We start from the raw sequence: 14,923 nt of genomic DNA on the forward strand, positions 1-14,923 counted from the left end.
AAAGCCATCATAATGAATTCTCCCCAGATTTTAAATAAATAGGGTACAGTAAATATGAATAACTTTTCACATTGATATCATTTGAGGCTAAAAAAGTAACATAGTATCTTCTACTACTAAGAAAATAATTTATAATGATTTATATTTTAATCTTCATGTCTATTGCAGAGACACCACTATTTAACAAATTTAAGCTAAACCAATCTTTGCATATCTAATGAGTAAATAACAAGCCAAAGTATATATTCTAATGATAACAATGGACATTTATCCTCATTCTCCATGTTGTTTTAATAAAATTTAATGTAAGAAACCAAACAACAACCAATAACATAATTTGTTTTGCAGTTTAACAAATTCATCTGAAGTCTATAATGACTTAATTGCCCGTCTTTAATAAATATTTCAGTTTTCAAGCTAATTAAATCTCTTCCTCTAAGAAATAATTCCAGAGAAGGAAGGTAGAGACAGGAAGTGGGTTTAGCATAGGAATAACCTCAAATCAAATAAAATTACATGTAAATCATGGCCTGAGTTAAACCAAATAGCTCAATATATAAGCCCTGTGTTAAGATCTTTAAAAACCTAATTAGGCAAAAGAGGACATTTGGGTTAGAAGTCCCTTCAGGGCAATGTATATAAGACAAAACTGAATTCCACTTAGAATTACATCTCTAAGAATTATATCTAAGAATTATATCTCTATTAAGGATTATATCTCTAATTATATCTCTAATACCCTCTAGGCCATGAATTTGCTGTTCCATCCACAGAACAGACATAGTTAGCCATTACGGAAAAAAACAAAATCACAGGGGATTCTGAGAGATAATAATAGCAAATGAACATTTTAAATGAAGGAAACCCTTCACCTCCCCAAAAAAGAAAAGAAAGCAAGAAAACAAACACACGAGCCTCAACTTCACTAGCATGTGGTATCTGGGTTAATGCCAAGTATCACAAACCACATTTGATATTTTGTGTTTTTGGCTGAGTGACGCTAGAATATCTTTGAAGGGAGCAGGGAGAGAGAGAAAGAAGACAGCAAATGAGAGCTTTCCAGAGTATAGCTATATTATTTCTAGTTGATTATCAAAACAACTTTGGAGGTAGTTCAATTAAAAAACAAATCAATGATACACGGAAGTACAAGCCTAAGGAAGGTCAAGCTTGGAATTCTTTTGGCTTATACTGTGAAACAAGAATTTCTTACCCACCAGCAGACAGAAGAACATGTACCTATACCATGGCATTGAACAACACGGTTTTGTCTCAAGAAACAGCTTCTAATGTCTGATCATTCACAGCACATTGCATGCTTTATAGTTCAAGAGGGAAGAGAAAGGATTACCCCAAGTCAGAAGATAGTGCCTAAAATGTGAAGGCAGATGAAATCAGGAATCTCCCCAAACTTGGCTCAGCACATTAAAATTAGTCACTGCCTATACAGAAACTGCCAAGACTGCTGAGGATGTGAAAGATAATACCGCCCTGATGTAAACTGTCAGTCCATCCTCCACTGCCACTCCCCCTAGAAGTCCGAAACTGCCCATCCTCCAGCAGACTTCCTTACGGAGGGGCGTTTAGTTTAGTGTGGTGATTTAGCTTAGATACATGGATTTCTGTTTTGCACTTCTGAAATGACTAAAGATTTCTCCCTGGCCTTCCACGTGATTGCTATGAGGTGAAATACAAAGTAAAAACTGCTCATTGTTTGGTTTTGACCAGGATTAAAACTAAATTGCATGTATTTCTTGTTAGTCTTTGTGATAGTACACTTTTATATGCTCCTGTGAATAAAATGAACAATAAACAACAAGGGTAAATAGTTATAGAAAGTAAATATAAAGAGAATGCTCTTTCTAAAAACCACATCAACAAATAATTCATAAACGACTACAAAATCATTACCTCTGCTCTCTGTGTTCTGGGGAATGCAGTTGATTTCTCTATGGCATAAACATCCACCAGGTAAAGACATGCTCCTTGCTCCCGGTCCAGAATGGCTGCCGTCTGAATTATGCCCGTTTGTCGTCCAATAGTAAAGAGGCGTCCAACAGTTTTTTCTTCACAACGAACTGAAACAATATAATACTCCACTGGGGCTTCTGATCCCCTGGGGCTAGCTGCTTCTATGGATATTACATTGGTACCAATGGGTTCTCCTTCCTTCAAAATAGTTATATATTTGGGTTGAGTAAAAACAGGTCCATCAAGGCCCTGAAGAATGACGGTCAATTCAGTGGTTGACTTCCTCCTTTCCGGGCCAAGGTCTGTCGCTGAAACTATGAGATTATAAATGAGCTGAGAAGGCACCAGTGCTGAAGCAACTCTCAAGTCTCCACTGTAACGGTCCACAATGAAGGTGTCTGTGTCACCATTGATGATCTCATACTCCACCTCGCCATTAGCACCTTCGTCTGGGTCGGCAGCCATAATTGTTGTCAGAACAGAACCAATCACAGCTGAAGGGTCTGCAGCAAGAGCATTTTGTGATATAAACATTGGGACATTGTCATTGAGATCTGTAACCAAAATGGTCACGTTTTTCAAAGCATACCGTCTAGTTTCTATAGGCACTGCTTGATCATTGGCTTTTACAGTTAACTCAAAGAGATTAGCAAACTCTCGATCAATTTCAGCGTTAGTATATATAGTGCCTTTGACTTCATCTATGCCAAAGTGGTTGCCCCTTGGCATCTGTTGAACGATTGTATAGGATAGTTGCCCATTAATGTCTGCATCAGGGTCACGTGCAGTCACTGAAATGACAGATGTTCCAATGGGAATGTTCTCAACAATAGACTTGAAAATATCCCCAGGAGGAAAGCTAGGAGGATTGTCATTGAAGTCCCTCACATGTATAACCACTGACATCGTAGATGAACGAGGAGGCCTTCCTTGGTCTTTTGCTGTTATATTTAATTTGTACAAAGACTGTGTCTCAAAGTCCAGTTTTTTGGCAAGAAAAATACTCCCAGTGTTTGGGCTAATGCTAAAAGTTCCGTGGTTGTTAGTCCCAGTAATACTGTAATGTAAATCAGCATTGTCACCAGAATCTGAATCAGTTGCAGTAACAGAAGACACGAGTTCACCAATTCTCATGTTTTCCAAAACATCAACAAATAGTGTTGATTTAGGGAAAGAAGGGGTATTGTCATTTTCATCTAAAATATCAATATTTAAGGTACAGGTTGAATTGAGGGAGGTTGCCCCTGAATCCACTGCTTGAATTACAAGGGAATAGGCAGGTGTTGCTTCATAGTCTAATTTGCCAATTAGTGTCACCTGACCAGAGGTACTGTCTATAGCAAATTGTCTTTCTTCATTTCCTTTTATTACGTAATAATGAATAAGTCCATTATTACCTTCATCGACATCTGAGGCAGATACTCTCAAAACTTGTGTCAGGTTGGCTGCTGACTCTGATATTGTAGCTTGGTAAAAGTCTTTTAAAAATTTGGGAGCATTATCGTTTATATCCTTCATATAAACATGTACTGTGGCCTGATCCTTGAGAGGCTGAGGGAGCCCCTGATCTGTAGCAATGACTGTAAAGCTAAACACTGCAGTCCCTCTCTGCCTCATAAGGGACTCCCTGTCAAACTGGCGAGTGTTTGTAATTTCCCCACTGATAGCATGCAACTCAAAATCGGGCTGCACCATTTCAAAAGAATACCTTACTTCTCCATTTGGCCCAAAGTCTTTATCTAGAGCACTTACTTTGCCAACAGATGACCCAGCTCTCTGCTCCTCTTCAAAGTAAAATGTGTAATTGGTACTGTTAAAAAGAGGTCTGTTATCATTTACATCTTCTAAAATTATAGTAACATTCACAGTAGCACTAAGGGGTTCCACTGCTCTGTCAGAAGCAATAACCAGTAAAACATATCTGTCTTGAAGTTCACGATCCAGTTCACTTTTTATATACAACTGACCATCTGGGAATATGCCAAAAGCATCCCCTGTATTTCCTTCAGCAATGCTGTATGCAATTTCACCATTTGCTCCTGAATCCTTATCAAAAGCTTGCACTTTAAAAAATCGAGAATTCACAGGTTCTGACTCAGAAAGGGTGACCTCATAAGAAAGTTGGTCAAACACTGGTGGGTTGTCATTTACATCATGGACATAAACTGTTAAGATGAAACTAGAGGAGAGCTGTGGAACACCCATGTCAGATGCCAAGATCTCTATCTGGTAGGAACCAGCATGAACATCCAGGGGCCCTAGCAGACTAATATTACCATTCTTTTCATTGATAGTAAACAGGTTCTTGGGATTTTGCTTCAAGCTATAGAGTACCATGCCATTGACACCTTCATCAGGGTCCACAGCTTTGGCCTGGAAAATGCTGTGACCTGTCTGCCAATTCTCCACCACATTCACACTCTCTACCGCCTGAAGGAAATGGGGAGAGTTGTCATTCAAATCCTTAACTGTTATGTTAACCATAGTGTCTCCAGTCACTGTGCCCCCACTGGCAACTACTTTCAGCTGATAAAACGATTGCTCTTCTCTGTCAATCACACTTGCTGTGGTAAGCTGCCCAGTGACCTGGTTGATAGCAAACATACCTTTCTGATCCCCAGTAGTAATGAGATAACTGATGTTGGAATTGAGATCCATGGTGGATGCAGACACACTACCCACATGATATCCCAGAGCCACATTCTCAAAGACCACGAAGCTGTAGGCAGCCTGGCTGAATACAGGTGGGTTGTCTTGAGTGTCCAATACAGTGATGGTTACTATTGCCTGGTTGGGAGACTGTAAATTGCCACCATCAGTAGCGACAATTTGCAATTGGTAAGCTGTTTTCTCTTCTCTGTCTAGGGCCATTCTTGTAGAAATAACCCCACTCTGAGCATTGACCTGAAACCGAGACCTGTCCCCAGCTGATATACTATATCTGACAGTTCCATTGAGACCCAAGTCTGGGTCAGTAGCAGACACTGTGGTGATGTAGCTGCCTCCAGGCTCATTCTCCTGAATATGAGCAAAGTATTGGACTGGGTAGAACACAGGGCTGTTGTCATTCACATCCAAGAGACTCACATTGATGCGAGCTATTGAAGACTGGGGAGGGGAGCCTAGATCTGTGGCCAGAACCAACAGGGAGTAGAAACCTTGCTCCTCTCTGTCCAAGGAGGAGATAGTACTCAACCTCCCAGACACAGAATCCAGACGGAAGGACCTCTGGTCAGTCTCAGCCTCTTGTAAGGAGAAGCGCACTGTGCCATTGTCACCCAGATCCCCATCAGTTGCTCCCAGCACCAATAGTTCCGTCCCTGTTGGGGCATTCTCAACCACAGATACATCGTACCCTTCTGGCTGGCTAAATACTGGCTTTTCATCATTCACATCCAGGAGAGTTACTACAAGCTGGGCATAGGAAACCTTGGGGTGAACCCCCTGGTCCCGAGCGCTGATATTCAGTACAATCTGAGAAGCAAGTTCACGGTCCAAGCCCCCAGCAGCCCCAGTGGTCACCAGGCCGCTATGTTCACTAATATGGAACCAACCTAGTCCATTGCCAGAGACGATGCTGTAACGCAGATTGGCATTGAGACCAGAGTCGCCATCGGTGGCAGACACGCCACTCACATAGCTTCCCGGGGGCGCCTCCTCGCTCAGGTTCACTCTGTACACTTGCTGTGCAAAGACAGGAGGGTGGTCATTGATGTCATTGACGAAAATCACCAGGCTTGCCACAGAAGAGCGCGCCTGGACCGCTGCGGCAGGGGGCGCCCCATAGTTATCAGAGACGGAAACTGTTAGGTTGTAAGAAGGGATGCGCTCGCGATCCAGGGCGCTGGCTACTTTAATGAGGCTCAGATTCGGCACTTTGCTGCTCTGCACCTCAAAGTGGCGCTGCTCATTGCCCCCGAGAATCTGCACGGAGATGTTCCCGTTGGCCGCGGGCGAGTCTGCGTCGGTCACGGTGAGCAGAGCCACCACAGTGCCCACTTGAGCGTTCTCATCCACCGAGGCGTAGCGCGAGGTGGCAGGAAAGTAGCGGAATTTCACCACAGGGTCATTGTCGTTCACGTCCAGCAGCTGAATCAGCGCCTCGGCGCGCCCAGTCAGGGAAGGCACGCCTCTGTCCATAGCCTGCACCGTAAGCGAGTACTGGCGCCGGGCCTCGAAGTCCAGGGGCTCTCGCACCGTGATAAGCCCGGTTTCGGGGTCCATTTGGAAGGGGGTCCCCTCGTCCTGCAGCCGATAGCGGATGTCCGCGTTGGTGCCCTCGTCCGCGTCCGCCGCCGCCACCTGGAGGACGCTGGAGCCCACGGCCGCGTCCTCAGGCACCCCCGCCTGGTAGTGGGAACTGCCAAAAACCGGGGGGTTGTCATTAATGTCTTGCACAGTCACGTTTACCTGAAGGTAGCCCCGCCGCTTAGGCTCGCCCTTGTCCTCCACTTCCACCAATAGCTGGTACTGCGGAGTGACCTCGCGGTCCAGCCCGCCCTTTGACACCAGATGCAGGAACGCGCCCTCGCCGCTCGGGTTCAGGGTGATGTCTAGGCGGAAGCGACCCGCCTCGTTGCCCTGGATGATGCGGTAGGAGCGGTGGTCCACACCATTGGAGCCGATGTCTGAGTCGGTGGCCGTATCCAAGATGACTTGGCGCCCGCTGCTACTGTCCTCCTTGAAAGTGACCACGATCGAGGGGTCTGGGAAGACGGGGGCGTTGTCGTTGAGGTCCCGCACCAGCACTCGCACTTCTGTGGGGTAGGTGGGCGAGCTGGAAAGGACCACCAAGTTGATCACGTCGCTGGGGAGGCTCTCGCGGTCGATGGTGGCGGTGGTGTACAGGGTGCCTGTGCTACTGTTTATGGCAAACAGGGCGTGGCTTTCGCTGAGCCGGTAGGTGAAGCCGGGGCGCGTCTGGATGGTGCCCACCTGCGTGCCGGGAGGTTGCTCCTCCAGCACTTGGAAAACCTGGCGCTGCTCTGCCCCGCTCACCTGGGCCGGCCCCGGGAGCAGTGACAGCAGCCAAAAGATGCGAAAGAGCTGAAATACTGACAGAGTGGGCAGCGGGAGCCACGAGCGGCCAGGAGCCCTGTCTGCTGCCAAGTCCATGGTCCTGGCTCCCTGGAACGGTGTGATAAAGAGAAGGAAGAGGTGAGGCAAAGGGAGTGATAATGACAGGGATTAAGTAGCCCCAGCAAAAATGCAGCCGATGGCTCTGAGAGCCCTGCTATTTCAAAGAACCTCCAGCCCAGCAGAAGCAAGTCGCATCATCCAAAGGCTCCAGGTAGCCATTTGGGCGCGTAGTGCGAGAGAGATGCCGGGACGAAAAGCGGCACGGCATTCCGCGGGACACTCCTGCGCGTTGATGAGTTCCCTGAAAAGTTTCTCAAACCTCCTATATTTTCCCTCTTCACTTTGTTTTTGAATCCAGAGTCTGAGCGTTTTCGCCCGGGTGGAGGATGTGAGTTGGGAGAGGTTGCCTGTATTTAAGGTATATGAGGAATCATTGCAAACAATTGTCTTCAGAAACTTTAGAACTTACCCAAGGCAGAGAAAGTGAAGAGGGAAGAACGAGCGTCTGGAGCGATGTGTGCAACGAACAAATGCGCCCGGAGAAAAGGGCGATGGGGAACCGGGAGATGATCGAATTCCTTTCCCAAAAGCTGGAGACGAGGGATTTCCTCGAGACCCCACTCCTCAAAGAACAAGGCTGCAACGCCCCTCCAACAGGGCTGCAGGAGCGGCCGCTGAGGCCCAGGCGGCGGCGTCTGCGCGCGAGCAGCTCTCGAACTGCGTTCCTGGCGCTCGAGTTGGCGCTAGGGCTCCGGGACCTGGGAGCGCTCAGCTCCGTCCCTTCTCTTCCAGCAGCCGCCGCCGCCGCCCCTGGTGCGGCTTCGAGCCCGTGGTCGGGCGCAGGCAACATCCAGCGCTCCTTGGCATTTTTTTATTTTTTAATTTTTACCTGTGCTGGGGAGCAATGCCGACCCATTATTTGTACATCCAAATCGAGCGCAAGTCCCCCTTTCTTCTTGGCCTCGCAGGGGTCGGGCTGGAGCAGCGCGCGGTCCCCGAGTCCCCTCCCCTCACCATGCCAGGGGGTTCGTTCTCCGGCGGCCCCAGTCAGAAGCCCACTCTCGTGCGCCTCGCCCCTGCCCTGGTTATCTTTGTTTTTATTGTCCCGTGTCAGTTTCACTTTGTAATCCACAAGGCTTTTTGTTTGGGGCGGGGGGTGGTTGGTCCTTCGGTCTCCTTCCCCGCTGGCGGTGGAGGCGGGGAGGTCGGCGCTGGGCGGTGGCGGCGCCCGCGGCAGCTCGGGACTGCGCTGTCAGCGCTCTCCTTCTCGCCTGCCCGGGCTGAGGGTTGTACCGCTGAGGAGCCGGAGCACAGCGAGCCCCTCTCCACCTCCGGCGGGTCCCTCACACTCCCCGCCCCTTCCCTGCTGCACGCGCGCGCGCGCACACACACACGCACACACACACACACACACGCGCGTCGCAGAAACACAAACAGAGGGGGAGGGAAGACCGCGAGCTGGAGCCAGACTCAGAAACTTTGCTCGCCACTCATTGATCCCCGCACTTTAGTTCGCCCGGACTCCCCCTAGCTCCCGGTCCTGTCACCTACTGCCCCTCCCTCGCCCCGGCCCCATTGGGCCGGAGCTGAAGCAGCCCCGCCTGGAACTCCTACCGCGAGCGCTCGCCGGCGTTTTCGGCCTCCGACTGGCTTCTCGGGATGCTAATCACTTCAGCCTCCCGGAGGACCGGAGGCGGTCGGGTGTGGGAGCCCGGCGAGTCAGAGGCGCTGAGAGGGGGGCTGACTTTTTTCCCTTTTTTTTACTTTTGGTCAAATCTTGGCCGGCGTCAGAGCAATAACAGCAAAAAGCTGCCGCAGAATAGATGGAGGCGGGGTCAGGTTTGCAGATAAATAACTTTAGTGGCGGGGGTTGGGGGAAGACCGTTGGGTTGTTATGCTAGTAATAATTCAGGGGTAAGGGGGTCGAGAGAAATGAAAGAAAGGCGGGGGGTGAGGGTCTGTTCGTGCGGGGAGGAAGGATTAAGCAAAGCCTGTCTGGGAATGCACAGCGAGGATTTGCTTTAACCGTTTCCTGCCCCGTCTCTTTCGATGGGAGGGGAGGGAGCTGCTGTACAATGGGATCCGACAGAATCCAAACCCGATCCTCCCATTCCTCCTCTGTCTACAGAGTGAGCTCCCTGCGGTCCAGGGCGAGCTGAACCCTAAACCTGCACCCACTTGCCCCGTCCCCCACCTTCCAGGTGACACCAAGGTCTCGGTACCAGCCGCACTTTGGACTTCCTATAGGAAAAGCCAGGGGAACTTCGTGTTTGTTTTGTTTCCCTTCCCAAATGGATCCCAGGTGCCGGTAGCCAAACCTTGGAGTTTCAACAATAACAATGGTAGCCCTTTGGAAAGATGGAGATCTTTTCCTGTTGCAAAGTTTGGAATTTTGATCTCTGTTGTAGTATTTCCCCGTTGACATTTTGTAGCCAAAGGAATCATGATGAAATTTTGTTTCGTTTTGTTGTGGTTTGGTTTTTGGTCTGGGGAAAGAACAGATATGAGAAAAATAGAAAGAAATAGAAAAAAAATGAAATTTTAAAAATGTCCATGTGCCACGTACTGCACTCCCATTAATTCCCCTGCCATCTACTGTAGCTAGTTTTTGTGGTAGCATGCGTCGCTTCTTTAAAAGAATAAAAAATGTGACTAGGAATTAGGTCAGTATTCTTTCCCCTTTAAGGGAAACCATTTAGAAAATCAGAATTTAAGCCAAGCAATGCAAATATAGGGCATATGTCATGCATTTCTGCCACGGTGACCCCTCCAAATTTAAAACTTTTCTGAGCACGGAGACGATTCAGCCATGAGTAAATACTGCCCTCTGCTGTTCTCTGACAATCTTACATCTTCGGTCGCCTGATTTCTTACTTAAAATTAAATACAGGGACTAGAAGGATCTGGTTTCAAGGCTAATTCCTCCTTCTTGCCTAGGGATAGTGGCAAAGAAAAAAGATCTGTAGGAATCTCCTGGTGCCTTTCTTTATTTAAGGTAAAAAAAAAAAATGTAAGAGCAATAGGGCCAACAGCAAATTCAAATCCTCTGATGCGGACAGCCTGTAACCCAAAACCCATATATGGAAACCTGAATACTAAAAATGCTATCACCAATCCCTTTGTTTAGGTTAGAACATTCACTTCTACATATTCCTGTACTGCATATAATATACATACAGTGTATATATAATGAGTGAATTGGAAACAGACAAGACAGTTAAGTTTCATTTCTGTATTTTTAGGACTTGAAAACTTTTGAAAGCATTGGAAACCGTTCCTTTAAAACAGAGACATTTTTAAGCCTTTTCTCAAAAATTCATATCTCGATACCATTATTTCAGTGTAATTTAGCCAACAAAGATAAGTAGATTAAAGTGGAACCAAAAATTTTTACGAAACATGCATATGATACGTGATTTTAAGAGAATGTTAGGGTGTTTTTGCTTGTTTGTTGTTGCTGTGTTTTTGCTAATCCTCCACAATTCAGGCATTCAGGTAGGAAGAAGTAGAAAGAAAAGATTTAGATACTTGTAGATCAGGTACTTTTGTTTGTTTGCTTGCCTGTTTGGAGAGCCTGTGGGATAATCTTCATGTTTAGTCTCAATAGTATTAAATCTGCAGCATTTATGAGTGGATTTAATTGGGGGTAACAGGTGAAAATCAGTCATTTTGTGGAATAGGGAGTGTTCATTCTGTATAATATATATTTTTATTATAAAAAACAAGATATGGCAAAATTAAGGAATACAGAAAATGTGCATATATTCAGTACATAAAATAACTTTTTGAATAATTCTTAAAGAGGATGATCAAAAATGATTTAGACAATAGTGTGGTTATTTGAATAAGTGAAACCTTTCCATGATAACTTCTTTAAAGTAACACATTAGTTTATAGGTAAAATCTACACATAAAATTACAATCTACGTATGCATAGGTACCAAACTTACGGTATGATATGGACAATGATTTTAATGAAAGACAAGGAATGAAGCCTTTGTTATATTTTATTTTTTCTCCTTTGGATTTCAAAAATAGTGATAATATGATGCATGATAAAAAAGTAAAGATACCCCTAAAAATGTAAAATGAAAGAAAATAAAGACATGTAGAGATTGTATGCACGAAAAAACAAAGTTTAGTTTATAATTGCTTTTCCACCAAAAGTTTAATTATTTTGAGAAAAAAATTACTGAAAGCTTTCAATAAACATGAAATTAGATGCTTCTAGAAGAGAAGATATTCATCAATTTTAATAGACCATGGGGGAAAATTCTATTTTTATGTCCAAGCGTGAAAGAAACTGGAGAATACAACTCATTTGAATTTTAGAACATACATTAAAACAAATAGCTTTCATAACAATCCGTTATCCTGATCTGTACACATTGCCATCATTACTTCATTAAATGCCTGAAATAATTTTTTTCATGTTTTAGACCCCATAAGGAAATTAAGTTAGTCATACTCTTCAATTCATGACGCATTAGCAACATTGTTCCAGAAAAAGATTCTCCTGCCTGCCTCCTCTTTGTCTCTTCTCCTTTCCTCTCTCCTCTTATCTTCTTCTTCCTTCTTGCCCTGTGTTTCTCTTCCCCTTCCTTTCCCTTTCTTCCTTCTCCTCATCTCCTTTTTCTTCTTTCTTCCCTTCCAGCTCCTTCTCCTCTCTTCCCTACCCTCCTCTAATCTTTCTACCTTCCCCTCCTCTCCTCCATCCTCCTCTCCCCTCACTTTACTATATTTTGTTCACTTCTGTTTACTCTAATCTACGTTACTCTCTTCTCCTTTCCTTATCATTCTTCACTCCCATTACAGGACTCCCAGAGGTAAACATTCTAATGAGTGAAATGTGTATCTTTTTGTTTCCATGTTTTTGCAAAATATGTATTATTTAGTTGTCCTGTATCTTTACTCCAAGTAAATGGTTTGGGTTATTTGTATATGTGTCTCATCTTGTTTCTTACCTTTTTCACCAAGCACTTTGTCGTTAAGATTCATACATGTTGCCATGTGTACATCTAAATGATCGTTTCTGACTTTTGCCTTTTACTATAAGGTGTGTCTCCGTTAATCTTTCACCTTTCTACTTACAGAGTTAGAGTCATCCAGTTTGCCTCCACCTTCCTCACATCACGGATTAGTCTGCGATGAACATCCTTGTAATTATCACCATGTGGAAGTGAATATCTTTGTGATATATAGTGTCAAAGGAAGAGGCCTCGACTCCATATCCAAAATGAATACCTGACTGCTACACAAGAGAGAGCTGTCTTTGTAGGACGCAGTGTTTCTGAGCAAAGAAGAGAATTGATCTTGGTTAGGCTTGGGGAAGCATGGGGTTTAAGACGGCAAACTTTCAGAAGTGGGACAGGTTAGAGATTGGTTAATTTTTACCCGTGGAATTGAAATTACTAGACTAGCTTTTGCCGATTGACTGAATTTCAGATGTGTCGTTAGTGATGTGAATTCAACGTTGATTTGGAATGAGTTTAACACTGGTTCTTGTAACTGGTTCTTGATAACATTGATGCAGGTGGATAGGATTTTTGTCCGTTTCTGTATTAATTCTCTTACTCTTATTTCTTTGGTCTGGCTCTGTTGCTTTCCAACTTCTTGTGCTAAATGTTTAATTCAGTATTTTAGATTTCCTTATTTCCTGATAAATTTATTTAAAGCTGTAAATATCCCTCAGAGTACTGCATTAGCCTTACTCTACAAACTATTAATTACAAAATATTACACGTAGTGATTTCATTAACATTCACCTTTAAATATTTATCAGTTTATGTTATAGTTTCCTCTGCAGCACAAGATCATTGATTAATGTATAATTACATTTAAAATATGTGTAGACTAATAAACAGCCCTCTCCTTCAGCAAACCCTGCTACCTTTCATGGCCTTCCCTCATACATAGCTCTATAGCCCTTTGTTACTACTTACTCATTGCGTTATATTCAAATTGGATAATCTACGATAGAAAGAAGTCTCCGATTTCTCTCCTCTCTTTTCCTAACAGGCTCTAATCAGTTTTACCCAAAGTAATGCACAGAAATTTTTCTTATTAAGGTTCCACTTGATTACTTCCTTCTCTTTGATTAACTTGACTCATTTTTCTCCCAGGATGCCATCCCGCCTCATGGACCACTACTTTTCAGTCTCAGATGTTTTACTATGTAACACCCGAGGGCTCAAGAGACAAATTGTCCCCTTCTGTTTTCTAAGCGCTCAGTCCCTTGGTGATTTCATCCTGTCTCAAGATTTCAGATAAGTTAATAACACTCAGAAAAGAATATGAACACTGCAGCTCTTGGCTTCAGTGTTCTATCTACATCCATTAAGTTGTTTGTTAATCATGGTATTCAAAATCTTATATACTATTACTTATTTTCTGTTGGCTTCATGCATTGATACTAAAAGAAGCATATTAAATCTGCATTTATGATTGCAGAGTTAAATCTCCTTATAGTTATGTAGCTATTCTTGTTTTGTATTTTAAGGCATTCTTATATATATATATATATATAAAAATAATAAATACACATAATTTTTATATATTCCTTGTGAATGAAACCTTTTCTAATTGAGATGTGACTGCCTTTATCCCAAATAATGTACTCATCCTTAAAGTATACTTGTGTCTGATACATGCACAGGTAACCAGCATTCTTTGGTATTATCATGATTGATTTTTTTCTATCTTTTCATTTCATATTCTCTGTATCCTAATGTTTTAAAAGTGTCCTTTTGACCCTGCATTATATTTGAAAACGTTCACTGGTTTTTATCAACATTCTAATGATCATTGTCTCTTAACTGGAGTTTTAGTCTATTTACATGTGATATAACTACTCATATTTCTGTTTGTATCTCCTATCTGATTTTGTTTTGCTATTTTTCTCTAGTTTTCTGTTTTTGTTTACTTCTATGATTCTTACCTTATTTTTAATTAATTAGATATTTCTTTTACTTTCTTCTACTACTTTGGAAGATATATGCTCTGTTTCAACTATTTTAGTTTTACCTCCAAAAATTACAAAATACATCCTTCTCAAAGTCTAAAATAATTGAATACCTTAAGGAAAAAGGAGGCTTATTCTTGAACAATACATTTTAAATACATTCATTTACTTCCCAACTTACATCTTTTTTTATTTTTTTAAAGATTGGCACCTGAGCTAACAACTGTTGCCAATCTTCCTTTTTGATTTTTTTTCTGCTTCTTCTCCCCAAATCCCCCCAGTACATAGTTGTATATTTTAGTTGTGAGTCCTTCTAGTTGTGGCATGTGGGACACCGCCTCAGCATGGGCTGATGAGCAGTGTCATGTCTGCAGCCAGGATCTGAACCAGCGAAACCCTGGGCCAGTGAAGCAGAGCGCACGAACTTAACCACTTGACCACAGGGCCAGCCCCCCAACTTACATCTTAATTTGGTGTTGCTTGTTAATACTTGATTTTATTTTAACCTTGCATAGCATTTTTATTTTTAAAAAGGCAATAATTTATTTCACACAATTTTTGCTTTTCAATGTTTCTTCTATCACATACTTTCTATCCTGGACCACTCACATTCTACCTGAAATATATCTTTTGGAATTTCCTTTAGAATAGCAGCTGCTGGTAGAAACATTTTATAGCACACCTGTTCTTGAAAGACTTTTTCTTTAAGAGCAAAATTTTAAATTCAAAGCTATTTTAGAATCATTTAGACCTAGATTTTTTCTTTGTCATATGCCATTCTAGTGGAAACATGAAAAAAGGAAAAATGAAGCAATAAATTAGGGTATTTCTAATGCTATACATTGATAGTTCAATTCACGTGAATTTTTTTTTCTCAGAATCATCACTATCCATATTTGTCAGCACAGTTTA

At 43.2% G+C, this 14,923-nt stretch overlaps 1 protein-coding gene across 2 annotated transcripts in view; it reads right to left on the minus strand.

Moving 5' to 3' along the window:
- Nucleotides 1–7,547, minus strand: part of FAT4 (FAT atypical cadherin 4) — a 157,178-nt gene extending 149,631 nt beyond the window's left edge. The window contains exons 1-2 of one of the 2 annotated variants that reach the window (XM_070609136.1): nt 4,578–7,219; nt 1,912–2,474 (exon numbers count right to left, since the gene is read on the minus strand). In XM_070609136.1, the coding sequence (XP_070465237.1) occupies nt 1,912–2,474; nt 4,578–7,086 (3,072 nt within the window). In that variant the 5' untranslated portion in view covers nt 7,087–7,219. Of the gene's footprint in view, nt 1–1,911 lie in introns of both variants that reach the window. The other variant, XM_070609135.1, reaches the window with a different exon arrangement.
- Between the last annotated feature and the right edge of the window lie 7,376 nt (nt 7,548–14,923).

The sequence above is a fragment of the Equus przewalskii genome, chromosome 2 (genome assembly GCF_037783145.1).
Source record: "Equus przewalskii isolate Varuska chromosome 2, EquPr2, whole genome shotgun sequence".
Taxonomy (NCBI): Eukaryota; Metazoa; Chordata; class Mammalia; order Perissodactyla; family Equidae; genus Equus; species Equus przewalskii.